We start from the raw sequence: 20,759 nt of genomic DNA on the forward strand, positions 1-20,759 counted from the left end.
ACACACACACATGGGGAGGTTCAGGGCAGGCCCTGTCATACAACATTATGGGATGCAAAAACGGAATGAATGAAGGCAGTAGCATTCAAACATAATACTCAAAGGCTGAAAACTCTGCCCCATTATCGTTCTGCAAATGTCTGTATGTTCAATGTCAATACTCCAAAAAGACTCGTGACAATAACAACAACACCTAGCTAGTGTAGAGCCCTGCACATTCACAGACGCCTCAGAATATTGCTGCACTTTTGCCAGCAGATGGCAACGCTGCAAAAGACATTACTGTCAGTATGTGCAAAGCAAAGTGTTTGAGTTCACACGGAAGCCAGTTCTGACTAGAGCAGAAGAGATCACTTTGGTAGATAATGGGCGGGAGGCCGATAAAAGGTTTTTGTGTACTTTGCCTCTGAGCTATTGCAGATATCTCTACACAAGGTCAATGTTCTGTGAGGAACATGCAGGCCTATTAACTATCCGAATGTTTGTGTGCAGTAAGTGGTCCTCTTCACTGTTAACATGCTTTGCGTTGTGCGAACTAAGCTCTCTTATTGGCTTGTTACAGAGAGATATTAGGTTTGACCCCAGGCCCCTGCTGGTATTTAATTACCTTTGCACTACCTTTTAGGCCCTCTGCATGTGTGAATGGATATTATTCATAGTAAACAGTCTTTACACAGCCAAATAGGACATGACTGAGGAACACATGGCAAGAACACGCAGGGCAAAAGCTTAAAAATAGACTAAAAACCCCAAATGTTTTTTAAACACAATACTATCACCTTAGCCTGTCCCCTGAACACTTGTGAGCACTAGCTTGTGTATTGCAATAGCTAATTAATCACTGAATGAAGTAGAACAGTATTTCCAATTGTCTCAATTTGTCAATCACCAATCATAACACGCAAGCATGTCAATACTGAAGGATGCCTGATCACCCAACACCCTTTCTACACCATGAATAAAAATAAACAACAATGTAAAGAGTAATATAGGTTTACTCTGTAATTACTCTATGATTAATGTTTATTTGAATGTTCCCTGCTCTCTCAAAAAGGCATGCCTGCACATAAGGTGGTGGCAGTTGGGTTAGCATTTCTGGATAATCCTCCAGCAAACTGAACGACAACATTTAGATTATAAAGACGTGATCATTTGACCACAAAGCATCAGTATAATGTTTTGCACGATGCTCTTAAGGCACATGCTAACTGTGGGCTCCTTTTAATTTAATAAACTGTTGAGCCATTACAACAATTAACGAGAGAATAACGATCCATCTACATCCTGAGTGTTCAATATAGGGAGGGACAGCATGACAAGGATAGAGTGATTAACCCCCGCTGGATCATCGTCCTCGGTGTGTGCACCCATCTGGGTTGTGTGCCCATCGCCAAAGCCGGAGACTTCGGAGGCTACTACTGTCCGTGCCATGGCTCCCACTACGATGCTTCAGGAAGGATAAGAAAGGGACCTGCTCCTCTAAAGCTGGAGGTTCCCTTCTATGAGTTCACTGAGGAGGACGTAGTCATAGTGGGATAAATACTGGAGCTCTGTCTCAGTTCCTCCCTGTAATATGTATTTTTTAGATGGCTCCGTGTGAGAGCGACATAAAACGTGTGTATTTACCATTAAAGACATATTTCCAACTCTATGATTGAGCTATTGTCTTTTCCCTCGTATAAAAGAGAGTTGTTTTTCTTTGATTGATCTGCAACACTGAGCTTGATGTCTTTTGATTCACTGACATTTTATTTATTGTTTTAATCTCCATAGATTTCTTTCATTCCGCACTATTTTTAGCATTTAGTATTTTCCAAACAGCATTATGTAACACAATGTATGAGGGCCGGGTGTGATCAGGTCCAACCCCTTTGCTGCCGCACCAATCCTGATATATTGTGTTGGAGCTGTGTGATGAAGTCAAAGGTGGGGCCTGTTTCATGGTTACCTAAAGTTGAGCTGGTAAAAGTGCTCATACACATGAACAAGAGGCCTGGGGAGCACAACGATTAGGATAAGATGATGGTACGATCAAGAAAAGCCACCGGCAATCTAAAAAAGTATCGACAAGTGGTGAACACATTCAGGAATGTGTCGGCCTGTTGATCAACTGGAAGGAACTATAGATCGAGATAAGGATGTTGTTGGTTTGTGACTCCAAAGAATGTGTAGATTGCTTTATCTCAGGACCTTTTTATGAGTTTGTGACAGACAAGATGACAATTTTATACCAGTAATGGCAGCAGCAAAGAGTGCAAACAAGTAAGATAAAGAACTATTGAGTCACACTCCAGTCACTGATGGATTTAATCCTGACGAACAAAGTGTGCTATGTACAACTGTATGAACCAGTGAAATACACAAACCTTTTACTTTTTATTGATGAAATCATTTGAATACAATATACTGTGCACAGATGCAGGTAAAACCATCGTCTTAAACTTACATTACCATCAAATCAATCATCAATATAATCATCAAAACTATTTCAAACTGTACAGTTGGCGCTCATTCAGTGAATAACTTTTTGTATTGAAATCAGTGTAGTTGAACCGCGGTTAATCATGTGTCACTTCAGAGGTGACTCGTGCTGAAAGCTTTTATCACAAACGGAAACTTTACTGCAACCACAACAGCTAAAGGGGATTGTTTCCTGTGTGGGTTCTCATGTGTGTCTGTAAAGTTGAACGCCTGTTAAAAGATTTCTTACAGACTGAGCAGCTGAAAGGTTTTTCTCCTGTGTGGGTTATCATGCGTCTCTGTAAAGCTGAACGCTGGTTAAAAGATTTCTTACAGACTGAGCAGCTGAAAGGTTTTTCTCCTGTGTGGGTTCTCATGCGTCTCTGTAAAGCTGAACGCTGGTTAAAAGATTTCTTACAGACTGAGCAGCTGAAAGGTTTTTCTCCTGTGTGGGTTCTCATGTGTGTCTGTAAAGTTGAACGCTGGTTAAAAGATTTCTTACAGACTGAGCAGCTGAAGGCTTTTCTCCTGTGTGGGTTCTCATGTGGCTCTGTAAATGTGAACTCACGTTAAAAGATTTCTTACAGACTGAGCAGCTGAAAGGCTTTTCTCCTGTGTGGGTTCTCATGTGTGTCTGTAAAGTTGAACGCACGTTAAAAGATTTCTTACAGACTGAGCAGCTGAAAGGTTTTTCTCCTGTGTGGGTTCTCATGTGGCTCTGTAAATGTGAACTCTGGTTAAAAGATTTCTTACAGACCGAGCAGCTGAAAGGCTTTTCTCCTGTGTGGGTTCTCATGTGTATCTGTAAAGTTGAACGATGGTTAAAAGATTTCTTACAGACTGAGCAGCTGAAAGGTTTTTCTCCTGTGTGGGTTCTCATGTGTATCTGTAAATGTGAACGCCTGTTAAAAGATTTCTTACAGACTGAGCAGCTGAAAGGCTTTTCTCCTGTGTGGGTTCTCATGTGTGTCTGTAAAGTTGAACGCACGTTAAAAGATTTCTTACAGACTGAGCAGCTGAAAGGCTTTTCTCCTGTGTGGGTTCTCATGTGTATCTGTAAAGTTGAACGCTCGTTAAAAGATTTCTTACAGACTGAGCAGCTGAAAGGTTTTTCTCCTGTGTGGGTTCTCATGTGTATCTGTAAAGTTGAACGCACGTTAAAAGATTTCTTACAGACTGAGCAGCTGAAAGGCTTTTCTCCTGTGTGGGTTCTCATGTGTATCTGTAAAGCTGAACGCACGTTAAAAGATTTCTTACAGACTGCGCAGCTGAAAGGCTTTTCTCCTGTGTGGGTTCTCATGTGTATCTGTAAATGTGAACGCCTGTTAAAAGATTTCTTACAGACTGAGCAGCTGAAAGGCTTTTCTCCTGTGTGGGTTCTCATGTGGCTCTGTAAATGTGAACGCTGGTTAAAAGATTTCTTACAGACTGAGCAGCTGAAAGGTTTTTCTCCTGTGTGGGTTCTCATGTGTATCTGTAAAGTTGAACGCTCGTTAAAAGATTTCTTACAGACTGAGCAGCTGAAAGGTTTTTCTCCTGTGTGGGTTCTCATGTGCATCTGTAAAGCTGAACGCACGTTAAAAGATTTCTTACAGACTGCGCAGCTGAAAGGCTTTTCTCCTGTGTGGGTTCTCATGTGTGTCTGTAAAGTTGAACGCACGTTAAATGATTTCTTACAGACTGAGCAGCTGAAAGGCTTTTCTCCTGTGTGGGTTCTCATGTGTATCTGGAAATGTGAACGATGGTTAAAAGATTTCTTACAGACTGAGCAGCTGAAAGGCTTTTCTCCTGTGTGGGTTCTCATGTGTCTCTTCAGATTTTGACTATTGCCAAATGTTTTCTCACACTCAGAGCATCTAAAATGTTTTTCACCAGCGCTACATCGTGAATCAGTGACACGGACTTCATCAGGTTTCACATAGTTTAAACCTGACTGAGGTTCTCTGGTCTTCTTCCCATCACCACCCTCATCAGTGTCAGAAGAGTCTCCAGGCTTCTCATCAGTATCTGGTTCTGGATGTCTATCTGGATCCAAGTTCCTGTCTGGTTCTGGTCCTCCACAGTCCTCTCCATCAGCTTCTGTTCCCATCTGTTTAGTTTGTCTTTGATGAAGCTGTGAGGACTGAGCTTCCTCTTCTTCATCTTCACTCTTCACAGGAGTGAATGAGAACTTGACATCGGCCTCCTCCAGACCTTGAAGCTGCTCTCCTTCCTGACTGGTGCAGAGTTCCTCCTGTTCTTCTTTCATGTGTGGGGGCTCTGGGTCCTCCTGGTCCAGACTGGAGCTCCACTCCTGCTGCTCAGAGGGAACCTCTTCTTTAACCAACAACAGCTGCTGGATGTCTGCAGGAAAACAGTAAACACACACAGAAGGGTTACAAAGACATTTTAGAATTGAGCAAATAGTCTCCTAGTATTAGTCTTGTAAGTCTACGGTAGACGATCTACAAGTATTAACAATTTATTAAGTCAAGTAGGGCTGGGCGGTATGACCAAAAATCCATATCACGGTATTTTTAAGACTACCGGTTTCACGGTGTTGGGGTCTGACCATGTGGCTTCAACATGTGCTGTGAACAAAGAGAATCAGGCTTTCACTTTGTCAAGCAAAGGTTTCATCCTGATTTGTAGTTTGAGGAGAGCAAAGGAATGTCACACTAGGGTGTGAATTTCCCCCCCCCCAAAAAAACATGGTTCCGGAAGTCACCTGAATGCACCGCTGCAATCTCATTGGCCGAAAGCCAAGAAACCCCAGGACCCCTGTGGTTCGACCACTGTTCAACAAAACTGCCTGCAGATCACACCTCCATGCTTTTTCCAACATTCCCTCCGGGGTAGCAGGAGGCACGCAAACACTCTCTTCGCCCCGGACCTGCACGCTTTTTCCCTTCGACCTCGGTTGAGTTAGGGAGCACGCAAACGCTCTCTTCGCCCGGACCCCCCGTCCAGGCCACAGACGATCCAGCTTCCCCGCCAGCGCGACGCTGGCCACGAGGAAGCAACGGCCCTTCTCCCCTCCTCAAACCCTGTCAGGTCACAAGCCATTTCGCTGGACGAAACAGCCGTGTTCCACGCCGAGTAAAGGCCCACTCCGCCCGCGATAACGAATCCGCTTCAGCGATCCGTTCTCTGCTTTTTGCTTCTTTTTCTTTTTGTGCACACATTCCGGTGAAGGAAAGACGACCAAGCCTCCCTCCTTCACCGACGATTCCCGGTAAGACGCACGGACCACGCCGTCAGCCAAAGTTAGATCACCCTCCCTGCAGCGAGGATAGATCACGTCTGCGTTTCGCTCCAGAGCGAGCTCACGCCAACGGACCGAAGCCGCACCAGCAAACGCCGTGCGACACACAGCGCCCGCTGCAAAGCCGCGCCGACCCGCAAGCTCCCCCTGTCCCCCTTCCTGCCGAGGAAACGGACCACTTTGCCACGAACACAATTCAACGTTGCAACGACAAGTAAGATTCTTGGCATCTGGGTGTAGCTTAGCTTAAATTAACTTAAGTTTAATTCAGGCCATTCATTTATATGTTGATATTCCCGTGTTTCTGTGTGTTTAAGTTACTGTCGCGTGATATTGAGATATCGCCCAAACATTACGGAGCAGAGAAGCTCCGCTGTATTAGTGTATTAACTGCTATGACTGTTTATTTGGGATTATTTTCATTCATTGTCTTCCACTCCGTGTGGGAGTTCTCTTTTCATTAACTCGACTCTGAGTGAGCTGAGGTGCGTGGCTTATCACGGCATATGTTACCGGCAGTTCAAAGACGACAGCGGAATACTTATGCGTGATAGAACCATCAAACTCAGGCTCCCGACAACATCGCACGCCGAAGTGTGATGCACGTCGAGTTCTCGCTCCTTTTTTCCTTTCTTCCTCCTCTCATGTAACACGCACACACAGCTCCTATCTCTGCCCCTGGGGAAACCCCGTTCAAACGATCGCCTCACAACACACGTGTGCATCGGCACACGTGATTACGTACAGCAGTCTCACCGCCATTTTGTCCGAGTCACTCGACTCTGCCATCTGGTGGTAGTTTAGCTGTAGTATCTTAAGGCCCCTCCCCTTTTGGCCCGCGGCACTCGACGCCGCCATCTTTGTAGTCTTTAGTGGTAGCTAAAAGACTCTCCTTCCTTTTCACCCACAGACCCACACACACACACACAGACATACACTCTCATCCATTTTACTCATTCTTTAGTTTAGGCATATAAAATTGTATGATAACGTTTGTTGGTTGCAATATTAATTGATTTGATCATTTATTATTTTGATTTAATAAACTCTGTTATACTTTAAGGAGCAGTCGTCTGTGATTACTTGTGCATATGTATTTGATAAGACTGTATGTAGTAGCCTGTGCTCGAACTTAAAACCTTCACTGTCACTGAATGTATAGTCATACGCAGACTATTGACATTATGAGTGACTACTAATTATGAGACTTAGTTTTATCGTTTGGTTATTGGTCCCTGTTCGCAGGGTGGTGCCCCGTTGTTATTAATAATCATTAATAATTGTTACATACATTAATAATTCTATTGATGTCAAGAATTCAGTTTCTTAAATGCTGATAACCCAAACACGCTCCTTTAGTTCCCAACACGGTATAACACGGTATATTTTTCCGCCTCAATGCAGTGGTCCTGCAGCTGAAATACCACCTTATAACCGCATTATGGCGCCACAGCTTCTATTCGTTTTTAAGGCTGTAACTATGTATGAGTCGTTTCAATAACGGCCGGTCAACCGACGGTGATCAGCAGTTTGTGTGGCGTGTCTTCCGTTCCGTCACTTCCTGTTTCCTTCATCTACATTCCCCTAGGCCCTAAGCCCCTCTATGGAAAGAAACTAGATTAGACCGTAGGATTTAGTTGTTAGTAGGTGTTGTTTAGGTTTATTTCTTTAGATGGATATATATATCCCCGATTATATTATCAGAACAGTGAAGAAACGTTACCCTCAAAATGCACACTCCGGTACAGTAGGTGGCGGTATGTACTATGCAAGTGGATGGAATTTAAAGAAGAAGCCGCTACATGTAGCCTATAGCTTCTTGTCACCGTCTATTTATATTTATGACAAATACCACACATATTATGGTAATCAGCGTTGTATGTGTCTGACCTAAATACCTTCTGTTCAGTCTTTGTTCATCCTGCATCGCTCTTTTCTGTTCTTTAATGTAACGTTACTACCGCGACAGAGCCTCTCACAGCTGTGAGCAGACTGTTGGCGAGCTTTACCCAGCATGCAGTTCGGCGGAGAAATTTTTATAAATGTACACGAATGTTATTCGTGCTACAAATTGTTTATCTGTCAGAAACTGTTGAGTCGTGGTGTTTTGCCCAGTTAAAGAGCGTTAGTTGTGGGTTGTTAATTGTTGTAATCAGAATTGTTGTTACAAAGTTAGAAGTTAAACCATGACTAGGGTTCCCACTCAATACAGGTAAGACAACTAGCTCCGATCGTAGCACCCGCAGCGGTGAACAATATATGTTGCTGCCTGTTGAAGAGCAACAGAAGTTGTTTCGGCTGTGCACCGGTATGACAGTATATGAAAAATTCATATCTTACGGGAAATTGAAACCGGTATACCGCCCAGCCAGTCAAGCATCAAAGCATAAAAAACATAGATCTATGGTTTCACAAAACACAAGAATTGATTAAGTAGCCCTAGCAACAGACACAAAGTCAGGGCTCCGTATACGCATCTCTCCTCAGTGTTTTGTGAGCCCTGTATCTTTATACTTTATTTGAACTTGTCCAGCACAGGGACGCATTATCTAAACCCACACACAAGCCAGGGTTGGGCCACATTGTGTGTGGGAGTCCTGGAGTCTCAGGGATGGGGAAGGTGCTGTTCCTGCAGGTTGCTACACAATATCCCACCGACTAACCCGATTCACAACACAACTAGTTACAAGTTTTAAGCTACCACATGAGTGTCAGAGCTCCCTCTTTGTACGGGGAGCGCCTCACCCGGAGATTCAAACCTTTGCTCTATGACACACGCAACACTATTGCAAATGAGCACACACACATAATACTGTTATGTTCAAAATTTCTCAAACAAAGGGTAAGGGAAAAAGCCCCCCTCCTTGTTCCAGAGGAGAAGAAGCATGCAGAGGAGAAGAGGCAGCTCCCCCCCCCCCCCCCCCGCTCTCTTTCTTCCATCATTAAGCAGGGCCGAATCAGCTGGTTGAAGTTTAAATCAAAAGGAATTTACACGACAGACTGGCAGTAGGAGCTGGCTCAAATCGTGGCAGCGGCAGCTAGTACAGGCACTTCCTGTTGCAAGCTCAGCTGCCACGACTTTCCGTGGCAGCTGGGCCTGCAACAGGAAGTTTTCCGTGGCAGCTGGGCCTGCAACAGGAAGTGATTGCCACTGTTTGCGACTGGTACCACTAGCATCTTGTGGCAGCTGCCAGTGTTTCGGAGCGGATTCCGCCGTAGTTTAGCCTTTATTTTTCGTTATTTGACATTATGTGACAATACATTAAGGTCATTGAAGGCATGACTGTTGGTAGTTGGAATTAGTTTATTAAAAAAAGGCCGAATTATCATGGTATGGCCACTCGTTTTTGTCAACAAGCTAATTGCGGGCTAACTTCAATTGGTACTTGTTGCCCAAAAAAAAGTCATGTTTGTTCCAGCGAGCAACTGGGACAACCAGGTATGTGCAACTCAACTCTATTTTATTTATATAGCACTTCACACACAACACAGTGAAAAGTTCCGTTTTATGTAAGTAACTTATGATTCGAGGGAAAATACATTTTGGAATATTTGCAATTGACGAACCTGATGAAATGATTGTGGAATATTGGAAGTTGTCCCACCTCTGTTTTTTCATAGGGTTTTCCATGACCACATAAAGAAGTACCAATGGGTTCAATGCTCAACTTGCAAACATTGGCTGCATTTTGAGTGTGCTGGTGTGGAAGGTGACTGGACATCAAAGGATTTCTTTTGTGGATGCAACATTGTCCCAGATGTGTAAGAATCATCTCATTCATTCATTGATAGATATAAAAGTGACAATTGTTTTAGTTGCGTTTGATATAAATTAGGGAAGAATTTCCCTTAGTGTCTCCAATAATTTTCAGTTTTATGTTCTATATTAAAGTATCATATATTTAACATAATTCATGGATCACTGGAGTTAACACATAACATTGTAAAATGAACAAATAAATAAATAGACAATATAAAAAATACTGTTAATGACAAAGAAATATACGATTACCCAAACAAAATTCATAGCCTTTAGCGATTTACAGTATATACTGGCAACAAGCTAGTTATATATACAGTATAACCAATGTAAAATTTGATACATGGTAATTAAAGGTGTATGTTGTAAAACTACAACATGTAAAGATTTTCGTCAAATTCAGGCAATGCTTCTGTCTTAAACAGAGACAACATCTTGGAGTCTGTTAAAGCAGAAGAAATTCTTCAGGATGAAGAAATAAAGGTAATAACATACATTGTACATTTTCTCCAGTGAGCTGTACAAAGGTTTTTCACATAAAAATGGTATTCACTAATTATACATAACACTGAATCTACAACTACATATACATCTTATATTTCAGGACTTGGAAAGAAATCTGCAGAGTGGGCATTTTCTCTCCAACAGAATGTATCTGTGGAAACACAGAGGATTGGATGCAGCCCTGCGAAAATATCACAGTGAACATTTCACTTTATTCAGTGACATGAAGGTAGAGTGTGCTCTTTTTGTCTTATTTGTACACACAGCATTTTAGGCAGAGGAGGGGAAAAGGTAGGAATAGATTGATAGAGAAATGTTACCGTGACATTTTCTTGTTCTCCTCTTTCAGGATGGTATACAAAAAGTGTTTTATTTGTTGCTTATTTACTTGTTTTCCCAGACAGAACAGATTATCCAACGTCTGGAAAGACTACTGTCAGTGCCTGGAACTGTAGCTGAGAAGCAGCTATTCATCACAGAGGTCATTTTGCCAGAGGTGAGCTATTGAGGATGTGTACCAAATTAACAATTACCGGTAGTTTAAGAATTACGTTTACAGCAGAAAATTAGTGAGTTATTAATGGCATAGGCCTCCGAGAGATACAAGTGTCAATAGACATTTGAGAACACCATTTGGAGAATATAAACCAAAACTACAACTGGAAGAATAACTTAGTATCAATGTGCTAACTTAACTGGGTAACCTGGTACAGGTAAGTATCAATTTAAATGAAATATAAATGTATGTATGTAATGACTGACAATTAACATTTGGTAAAAACTGTCAAATTGATTTAACATACTTTATAATTATTATTATCGATACATTTTTGTAGGTTGTGATTCAGGGGTTGCAAAAGACCAGCAACATGTGCAGATACCAGGCAGAGTCTGTGCTGCTGGAGAACACATATAAAGAGAAAAGGTAGACCACATGACTTGTGTTTGAATTGTGGGTGAGCATGCATATGTGTAACATCACGAAATCCATTATGCTAATCCTGGCTAAGAGTGGTTTTGCATGTGAAGTTGACATAACTGTAATGACTGAATGTGGCAGTGGTTCATTTACAGATAATATATATTTTTTCAGTGCTCCAGAGTTGTCAACAAGTGACAGAGAAAGCACAGAAGAGGTAAGAAATGTTAAAATCTTTGCAGTCAGAGACACAGATGCTGGTGCGTAGTTTGATTTACAGTGACTTTATTTCTGCATTAAACAACAAAGCAGAGTATATTTGATTTACCGTAATCCACAAGACAAATTCTATTTTTTGCTGAAATAACTTTTAACGGATTCATGTGCTCAAGGGCGACACCTGATGGCGGAAACCATGCAGCACATTCACAAACATCAGAACTTCATATTATGTATTGCATGCATGTACAGGAATAACAATTAAGCTGAATATAAACCGATTAGATGAATGAAGTAGAATCCAAAAATAAGAAATAATAGATTTTGGGCTGCCTGATAAACAATAAAAAAAATGGATTAGCATGAAATACTAAAACTGTAAATATAAATGAATGTCATTTAGCCTTTCACATAAGATCCATCATGAAGGTATTGTCTGTTGCATGATCATAAGACAATATATTACATTACAGTCATTACAGCAATTTTGGGGTTAAGTGTCTTGCTCAAGGACACATTGACATGCGACTAGCAGAACCAGAGCCAGGGATTGAACCGCCGACCCTCTGATTGAAAGACGGCCCTGCTATCCCCTTAGCCACAGTCGCCCTATATAGAATCACTTCACTACTTAAATTAAGCAGCTTTTGTGAACTCACAGGATATCTAATAAGATTGGTGCTTAATTATGTGCATGGATTAAGCTCTGGCTAGAATTGGTTTGCAACTATTTATTGTCAGCATTAATTTACATAAATAAATACAGGTAAATCTTATTATATACTGCCATTCAATTTGAAAGGCTCTCGATGGAACCCATCCAGCATTACTGTTTGTTCTTTGTTGCTTATTTCGCTAAATAGAGATTTGACTTTTAGATGTTGAATGACACATATGTTGACAAAGACAACATTTGTTGTTACAAAACATCTATTTGTTAATTAGGTACTGTAAATGCTGTACAAGTTTGAAGTATTAGTTGGTTACAACACCAATATACAATAAATACTTTGAGTACACTTTATTCTTTACTGCAGGTAAATGTTCTTCTGAGAGACAGCCTGGCTGCAGCTGACTGGTGTCTCAAGACACAATTTGATGGAGGGTTTAAAGTTCCCGCTGTCCTTTCCATGGATGAAAAGGAACAACAGGAAGCCCTCCAGGAGCTGCACAACTGTGAAGATGACCCGAGTGAAGAGTCTCCAGCAGAGCTTTTCACTTTTGTTTTTGACAAACAGAAGGACTATAACAAATTCTGCACAGACCTTATTGATGAAAACAATTTGAAAGTGTTTTCGAGGTTTGAGGAGAAATAGTTAGTCTACATGTGCTTTACAAGTATTGTAACTCACTAATCTGTCACTGTCAATGTATGTTCGTTTAAATGTCTGTATTTTGTTGTGTTATTATTGACAATACGTCAAATTGTTATTGTTTGTTCAATACATTTTTTTTTAAATAAACCATCGACCAAACAGCCGTGTCACCTTTCCCAAAACTTGTGACAACCCACACGTTATATGGATTGCTATCACTCTAAACAGTACATTGCATATCCATCCATATTTATAATTTGCATTCCTTTAGTCTGCAGCGTGAAAGTGTTTATCGTTGCCATGGGTAACAGGTTTCAAGTGAAGTTAGCCCGCAATTAGCTTGTTGACAAAAACGAGTGGCCATACCATGATAATTCGGCCTTTTTTTAATAAACTAATTACAACTACCAAAAGTCATGCCTTCAATGACCTTAATGTATTGTCACATAATGTCAAATAACAACAAATAAAGGCTAAACTACGGCGGAATCCGCTCCGAAACACTGGCAGCTGCCACAAGATGCTAGTGGTACCAGTCGCAAACAGTGAAAACTGTCGCGAAAAGTAGTGGCAGGTACCACACAACGGTGTTAACTGTCGCAACAACTTGTTGCATACTGTATATATATCTATATACTGCGTATATATATCCAAGTCAACATGTTATATGGATTGCTATCACTCTAAACAGTACATTGCATATCCATCCATATTTATAAGTTGCATTCCTTTAGTCTGCAGCGTGAAAGTGTTTATCGTTGCCATGGGTAACAGGTTTCAAGTGAAGTTAGCCCGCAATTAGCTTGTTGACAAAAACGAGTGGCCATACCATGATAATTCGGCCTTTTTTTAATAAACTAATTACAACTACCAACAGTCATGCCTTCAATGACCTTAATGTATTGTCATATAATGTCAAATAACGAAAAAATAAAGGCTAAACTACGGCGGAATCCGCTCCGAAATGCTGGCAGCTGCCACAAGATGCTAGTGGCAGCTGTCACATACAGTGGCAATCACTTCCTGTTGCAGGCCCAGCTGCCACGGAAAAACTTCCTGTTGCAGGCCCAGCTGCCACGGAAAGTCGTGGCAGCTGAGCTTGCAACCGGAAGTGCCTGTACTAGCTGCCGCTGCCACGATTTGAGCTTGCCCTTTCTCCAGACTGGTGTGTCCGCCTCATGGTCCAGATGAGGTCTGATTATCTCCGGGGATTCACAGTTTCTTTGTCCCTCCAAAGTCTCTGAAATGTCTCATATTACACATTCCTTAGCCCATCGATCAGCTCAGTGATTGGCTGAACCCGTCGGACTTCAGTCGGCCACTTCCTTGACCAATTCACCCCCTTTCTTGAAGGCTGTGCTCAGAAACTCTTCAGCAACATCCCCCCCTCTCTGACTTTATGGCGGTGTCATAAATTCTCTGGTTTCTCTCACAGTGCACAACAAATTCAGTAACTCTCTGTTTAGTTTAAACCTTCTACAAGTAAACAGATTGTAACACATAATATCCATCGCAAGGAGCGCTTTAAAACTTAAATTCCTCACAATACTTATACGTTTAATGTCTGTAAATACCGCAAGCATATTTCTACAGTAGCAAGAACCATCGCCGATACAAAATAAAGTGATTCGTTTTCATTTAACCCTGTTACTGTATGGCTTGATATTAACTTCCACTGTTACTGTAAAGCCGGTAGAATTGTGGCATATCTTCTATTTACAATTAATATGCATTCAATCCGGTTAAATTGTTGAAATCATGATGGTTCAGGCTCCTTAACGCTTTCTCTCATTACTTCAGGGCCTTTGGGAGCAACTGCACGTGGGACAGTTGGGACCGGAAGTACACTGGCTGTGGTCATTACAGTAAACAGTGTCTGGCAGTGTGATGAGAGGGCACGTGAGCCCTTGTTGCTGTACTTCATCTCATTGGAGCAGAGGCTGCAGTTAGCATACCCTGCCTTATCAATGCATTTAAAACACTGACAGCGGGAAGCTGTACTGCTCTCTCTTCAAGTCTGTTTAGACCTCCACCTTTATCCAGGCCCAGCTCCACTCACATCTCAGCCCTACACACACACACAACATCCTCTTCCTGAAGCTCTTTGACCTCATCATCTCACGCTTACTCCTCCTAAATCTTCATGAGCGTTAGCCGTTGACAAAGTTCCGCATGCAGTGGACGTTAACTTAGCCCAACAACGGTAACGGAACTTAAACTTTAACGGAGGGAAATGAAGACTGTGTAGACATCTTAACGCTGATTGGCCAAGACTCGACACGTCGCATCAAATATGTTTTATTGCGAAGATCACGACATCACATGGTCTCCTTGTCTCACTCCAATCTGAGAAACGCTGGCTGGCCAGTTGACCAAAAAAAAAAAAAAAACTCTACGGATCTACACTCACGTGGATGATATATTTTGATTCAAAACGGCTTATTTCGCCGAAAAGCGAAACTTTGCAGGTATTAAATCAGGAGAAGAAGAAAACGACGAATTGCAACAGAGTCTCACTCCAAACTACATTGAAAGTTATCAGCCGGAGCATGAACAGTGTTTGAGAGAAGAAATAAAGTGAACCCACGTGCTCTTTGTATCCGGACTTCGGGGTTGAGAACAGCGTCCAGAAGTTCCCGTTGTCGCTTATTCGCCTCTTTTGAACGATAGATTTCCTCCTCGTATTCTGCTATCGTTCTTTCAAACATACCTAATATATCTTCATCAGCCGCAGTTAGTCGCTGGTTGACCAACGATCTCAACAGGTCTACTTTAGACATTTTCACTAAACCACAGAAAGTTTTTGTAGCGTTAGACATTCCTGCAGCTATCCCCGTTATTCCAGTCACCAAAGTGGTTAGCTAGTAGCTCTTAGTAGCTAGCATTCACGGGAGAAAAAGAGCAAGCCGCCATTGTCTCTTTGGTCTGGGAACTCACTGACCGTTTCTTTTGCGCATGCGCACAACAGCACACATCCTCCCACGTGACATCACTGCACAGGCCACTTAACATGGCTTTGCTACTCCATATTAGGAAAATGCTCAACAGTTTTCCTCCAGACGAACTCCGTTAAAAACACCGTTTACTCTCATTAAACTCTGACTAGCGCTGTGTTGGTCACTTCCGTCCCCGTCCGTCTGTTTCCAGGTAGCATGCTAAGCTAACTTCAACAGCTTTATAGGCTGCCAGGAGATTAGTACTCTTCTTCTTCCTCTCCTCCTTCTTCTTCTTTCACTTTAATGGCGGACTACAAACCAATGTGTAAGGCGCCACCTACTGGACCGGAGTGTGTAACATGACTTTATGACAGTTATCATTTAAACGCAATAATAATGGTATTTATAAATATAATGAAACAATTAGAAATAAACTTCATATTGCAGTCATATTCTGGCTTTTTAACCCGTTCCATTCAAAATGTTAAATAAAGCCCTTTTAAGCTGAACTTGTTTGTCCCCTGCCTCTAACAGTCCTTTCATGCTCCACTCCCTTCCTGTATCTACCACTCTGTTCTTCAGTCTCTCTTTCCACCCTGAACTTCCTCCACTCTATCAGCACATGTTCTACAGTTTCTTTACAGTTGCATATCTCACATTTATCCCACTCTGTCTTTTTCATGATGTGTATAATGTGTCATTGAGTCCTGTATGTCCGAACCTTAATCTGAAAGTAACATCTTCTTTTCTACTTTTACTTCCATCACTTCTCACTGACTGATGTCTGAATGTTGTTGTAATTTCTACCCTTATTGTCATAATTCCAAATGTCCTGCCAAGATGTCCCATCCAAAGCTTTTACCAGAGAATGTCGAGTACTCCCAACCATTGTACAGGACAGTCGATGCTATATTTCCGTTAAATCCACCCTGAATTCTAATCCAGTGTGATAGTGCTAACTCAGTTCTCCTCACATGTAATGGCAGTTCCCTGGATTTCACCAGCAATGCATTATGGGTGTGGTTTTGACTCGGGAGATGAGTCAGAGGAGAACCATCCAGAAGACAAGGTGAACAGATAAAAGTCCATTCAGACAGGTTCTACGAGGAACATTCGGTTCCGCTGCAACTTGGTGGGTAACAAAAGCCCCTTAAACTAATAAAAAAGTATATCATTACTCCTATCTTCAGTTACCTTCCATCTGTACATATGTAACAGTTGTGGGTCATGGAACGAGACGACTCAAGTGATTGTTTTCCAACATTTATTTATTGAAGACAAAATATCACCAATGAATTGCCTTCAGACCGTTTTCTGCCCCTCTGCTCCCTCAGCAACGTGTGATTTAATTAATTTTCTTCAAATACACACTGACCAATCAGAGCTCGGCACGTGGGCCGTTAATGAATATTACATAATCACAGTTTAAACTGACAAATGCAAAAAAAGACGGCTGGCAATAAATCTCAGACTGTGTGAATTAGTAAATTAACAGATTTATGACATCACTGCTTCATTTAGAGCAGAATAGATCTGACTATAAGTACATGTGTGTATTATGGTAAATTAATGTGTTGCAGATGTGTTTTCATGGCGTGTATGATGATATTTTAGCCTTGTTCTTTCAGCTGTAGCCTTAGTGGTGTGAAACAGACTTGGGAGTAAATAGAAAAGAAATGTGTAAATATTCTCTCATCACACATTCACTGACGTGTGTCGGCTTCTTGAGTCGTGTCTCACAGTCTCCGGCTACTTTAATGTTTGGTGTGGGTGATTTTAAGTTATGGAAGGAAACTTCCTTCCTGCTTAGAATTATATTTATATATATTTTTATTTATTTGCCCAAAAGTCTGTTTCACATCGCTGGGGTCTCAGCTGAAAGAATAAGAATACATCAAAGTAAAACATTAACGTGAATACACGTGTTATTATTGTCAGATCTATCGCGTTATAGATGAAGCAGTGATATTATAAATCGGTTAATTTACAGAATGACAGTTAGTGATTTCTTGCCAGCTGTCCTTCCAGCATTTGTCAGTTTAAACTGCGTTACTTTCAGCATGAATTATGTTCATGTTCTTGATGTTGGTCTCAGAGTGCACCAGACTGATGCATTTAACTTTAAAATGTACAACATTCTCACAAAGGCTGATAAGCAGGCATCACCCATCACCTGAGAGAAAACAAGAAATGGAGTGCAGGTCTGAAAAAACGGCATCATTTACGGAAACATGACATGATTCTACAGAGTATACAGACCTCTGTTTTGATGAAAATAGTGTGTTGGGATGCTTCTTTGTCTTGTGAGGAAGGCAGAATGGAGTCTTCAAGGGGCTGTATATGTGCCCAGTGTCCCTTGACTGCGCCATCTCGTACCCCAGTCAAATCCCTGACATCCACACACTCCCACAGGAACACTTGGCCTGTTATGGCTACCAGGAAGACGCGCATCCCGTCGTCTGAAACCTGGAGCGACAGTCGCATAGCGTTCCCTGAGAAAACATACACACATAAGTCCATTCATTGAAGGTTTAACATTGAATTAACTGGAAGTCACTGTATGTTACAGGCTCACAGTAGAGATAATACAATGCATGTACATAACATACAAGTAATGTGCATACCCTGAACGTCAGTAATCACTTGAACTACTTGTGGGACTGCTGCAGCAGTCTTCAACAAGTCTTTATCCCTGTTCCACAGAAAAAGCTCTCCTGAGACCAAAAGTCCACAAAGCCACATACCTGAAAAACAGCAAGAGACAAGTAATGTATTCTCACAATTGACAGGTGACATGCGCTTTGCTTTATAGTTTGCAGATTGTACTCACCATTGTGGGATGAAGCCATAGTCACCACACTGTTGAGCAGAGGATGGAGTTTAGGAGTCCTCTTCTTGGTGCGACCAGACATCATGTTGATCTCACTGATCCGCCTGTCATCTAACAGGAACACAGACTCCTTCTCCTGAAGAGTGACATGACACAGATTCACAGTTGTGTTTCTCTCACATGGATATGTTTAAATGTCTCTGGCTGATACTGTCCTCACCTTCCCAAGCCAACAGAATCGCGGCCATGGTTTCTTCCGTTTGATGCTGGATGACAAAACAACCTCCAGCTTTAGATCCATGTTTGAATGACAGCATCAGTTCTTCCTTCTTATTGTGCACTCAGCAGGGGTTCATCGAGGTTGCAGGATCCCACTAGACAAGCGAGGCGACGTAGGTTAGCGTTAAATGTTAAGTTAACGTTAGCTGACAAGTAAAAACATGCATGTGCTAAATGTGAACATCCTGCAGACTGTTACTTAGAAATATCACTCTTGAATATGCGACGGAATCGTTATATGTTTACGGCATCACGTGACATAAACATTGTTAGAAGCAACAACAACAACCATGTTATGTTGACCATGCCGCTAACTAGCATTAGCTACCTAGCTCGTTTTGCTCACTGCGCGGAGCATTGGCCCCCAAAGAAAGACTTACCTGAGCACTTTAATCATCGGGTAGTCAACTGTTTAAATGCTCACATCATGTGTTGCGGAAATGTTAAATATAACTTTGGCTTTATTATACCGCGGATAATCGTGACATATTTCGAAACTCCCTCCGCTTCAGCGTCCAGAATTATTTCCCATGATCCTCTCGGAGGAAGCTTCAATGCGTTGCCGTAGGAACGTAGATGTAACACACACACACACACACACACATGGGGAGGTTCAGGGCAGGCCCTGTCATACAACATTATGGGATGCAAAAACGGAATGAATGAAGGCAGTAGCATTCAAACATAATACTCAAAGGCTGAAAACTCTGCCCCATTATCTTTCTGCAAATGTCTGTATGTTCAATGTCAATACTCCAAAAAAACTCGTGACAATAACAACAACACCTAGCTAGTGTAGAGCCCTGCACATTCACAGACGCCTCAGAATATTGCTGCACTTTTGCCAGCAGATGGCAACGCTGCAAAAGACATTACTGTCAGTATGTGCAAAGCAAAGTGTTTGAGTTCACATGGAAGCCAGTTCTGACTAGAGCAGAAGAGATCACTTTGGTAGATAATGGGCGGGAGGCCGATAAAAGGTTTTTGTGTACTTTGCCTCTGAGCTATTGCAGATATCTCTACACAAGGTCAATGTTCTGTGAGGAACATGCAGGCCTATTAACTATCCGAATGTTTGTGTGCAGTAAGTGGTCCTCTTCACTGTTAACATGCTTTGCGTTGTGCGAACTAAGCTCTCTTATTGGCTTGTTACAGAGAGATATTAGGTTTGACCCCAGGCCCCTGCTGGTATTTAATTACCTTTGCACTACCTTTTAGGCCCTCTGCATGTGTGAATGGATATTATTCATAGTAAACAGTCTTTACACAGCCAAATAGGACATGACTGAGGAACACATGGCAAGAACACGCAGGGCAAAAGCTTAAAAATAGACTAAAAACCCAAAATGTTTTTTAAACACAATACTATCACCTTAGCCTGTCCCCTGAACACTTGTGAGCACTAGTTTGTGTATTGCAATAGCTAATTAATCACTGAATGAAGTAGAACAGTATTTCCAATTGTCTCAATTTGTCAATCACCAATCATAACACGCAAGCATGTCAATACTGAAGGATGCCTGATCACCCAACACCCTTTCTACACCATGAATAAAAATAAACAACAATGTAAAGAGTAATATAGGTTTACTCTGTAATTACTCTATGATTAATGTTTATTTGAATGTTCCCTGCTCTCTCAAAAAGGCATGCCTGCACATAAGGTGGTGGCAGTTGGGTTAGCATTTCTGGATAATCCTCCAGAAAACTGAACGACAACATTTAGATTATAAAGACGTGATCATTTGACCACAAAGCATCAGTATAATGTTTTGCACGATGCTCTTAAGGCACATGCTAACTGTGGGCTCCTTTTAATTTAATAAACTGTTGAGCCATTACAACAATTAACGAGAGAATAACGAGCCATCTACATCCTGAGTGTTCAATATAGGGAGGGACAGCATGACAAGGATAGAGTGATTAACCCCCGCTGGATCATCGTCCTCGGTGTGTGCACCCATCTGGGTTGTGTGCCCATCGCCAACGCCGGAGACTTCGGAGGCTACTACTGTCCGTGCCATGGCTCCCACTACGATGCTTCAGGAAGGATAAGAAAGGGACCTGCTCCTCTAAAGCTGGAGGTTCCCTTCTATGAGTTCACTGAGGAGGACGTAGTCATAGTGGGATAAATACTGGAGCTCTGTCTCAGTTCCTCCCTGTAATATGTATTTTTTAGATGGCTCCGTGTGAGAGCGACATAAAACGTGTGTATTTACCATTAAAGACATATTTCCAACTCTATGATTGAGCTATTGTCTTTTCCCTCGTATAAAAGTGAGTTGTTTTTCT

General features: G+C 41.8%; 2 protein-coding genes and 1 long non-coding RNA gene across 3 annotated transcripts; 1 reads left to right on the forward strand and 2 right to left on the reverse strand.

Moving 5' to 3' along the window:
* Positions 1 to 669: 669 nt before the first annotated feature.
* Positions 670 to 15,549, reverse strand: LOC306792322 (uncharacterized protein; the record flags this gene model as incomplete). The annotated part of the gene is made up of 3 exons (XM_079289386.1): positions 15,010 to 15,549; positions 3,886 to 4,803; positions 670 to 692 (listed from the first exon to the last, which is right to left on the reverse strand). Exons 1-3 carry the CDS (start codon positions 15,239 to 15,241, stop codon positions 670 to 672), a joined length of 1,173 nt encoding a protein of 390 aa, XP_079145512.1. The 5' UTR covers positions 15,242 to 15,549.
* LOC306792505 lies at positions 9,890 to 10,466 on the forward strand. The gene is made up of 3 exons (XR_013772820.1): positions 9,890 to 9,947; positions 10,069 to 10,197; positions 10,369 to 10,466. It is a non-coding gene; the product is annotated as an uncharacterized lncRNA (long non-coding RNA).
* A 1,163-nt stretch (positions 15,550 to 16,712) lies between the features above and the next one.
* Positions 16,713 to 18,985, reverse strand: LOC306792501 (ciliogenesis and planar polarity effector 1-like). Its single transcript, XM_079289679.1, has 6 exons — positions 18,848 to 18,985; positions 18,409 to 18,562; positions 18,189 to 18,324; positions 17,983 to 18,102; positions 17,618 to 17,850; positions 16,713 to 17,531 (listed from the first exon to the last, which is right to left on the reverse strand). Exons 2-6 carry the CDS (start codon positions 18,487 to 18,489, stop codon positions 17,430 to 17,432), a joined length of 672 nt encoding a protein of 223 aa, XP_079145805.1. The 5' UTR covers positions 18,490 to 18,562; positions 18,848 to 18,985; the 3' UTR covers positions 16,713 to 17,429.
* Between the last annotated feature and the right edge of the window lie 1,774 nt (positions 18,986 to 20,759).

This window comes from Melanostigma gelatinosum, assembly GCF_949748355.1.
Source record: "Melanostigma gelatinosum genome assembly, chromosome: 18".
In the NCBI taxonomy this organism is placed as follows: Eukaryota; Metazoa; Chordata; class Actinopteri; order Perciformes; family Zoarcidae; genus Melanostigma; species Melanostigma gelatinosum.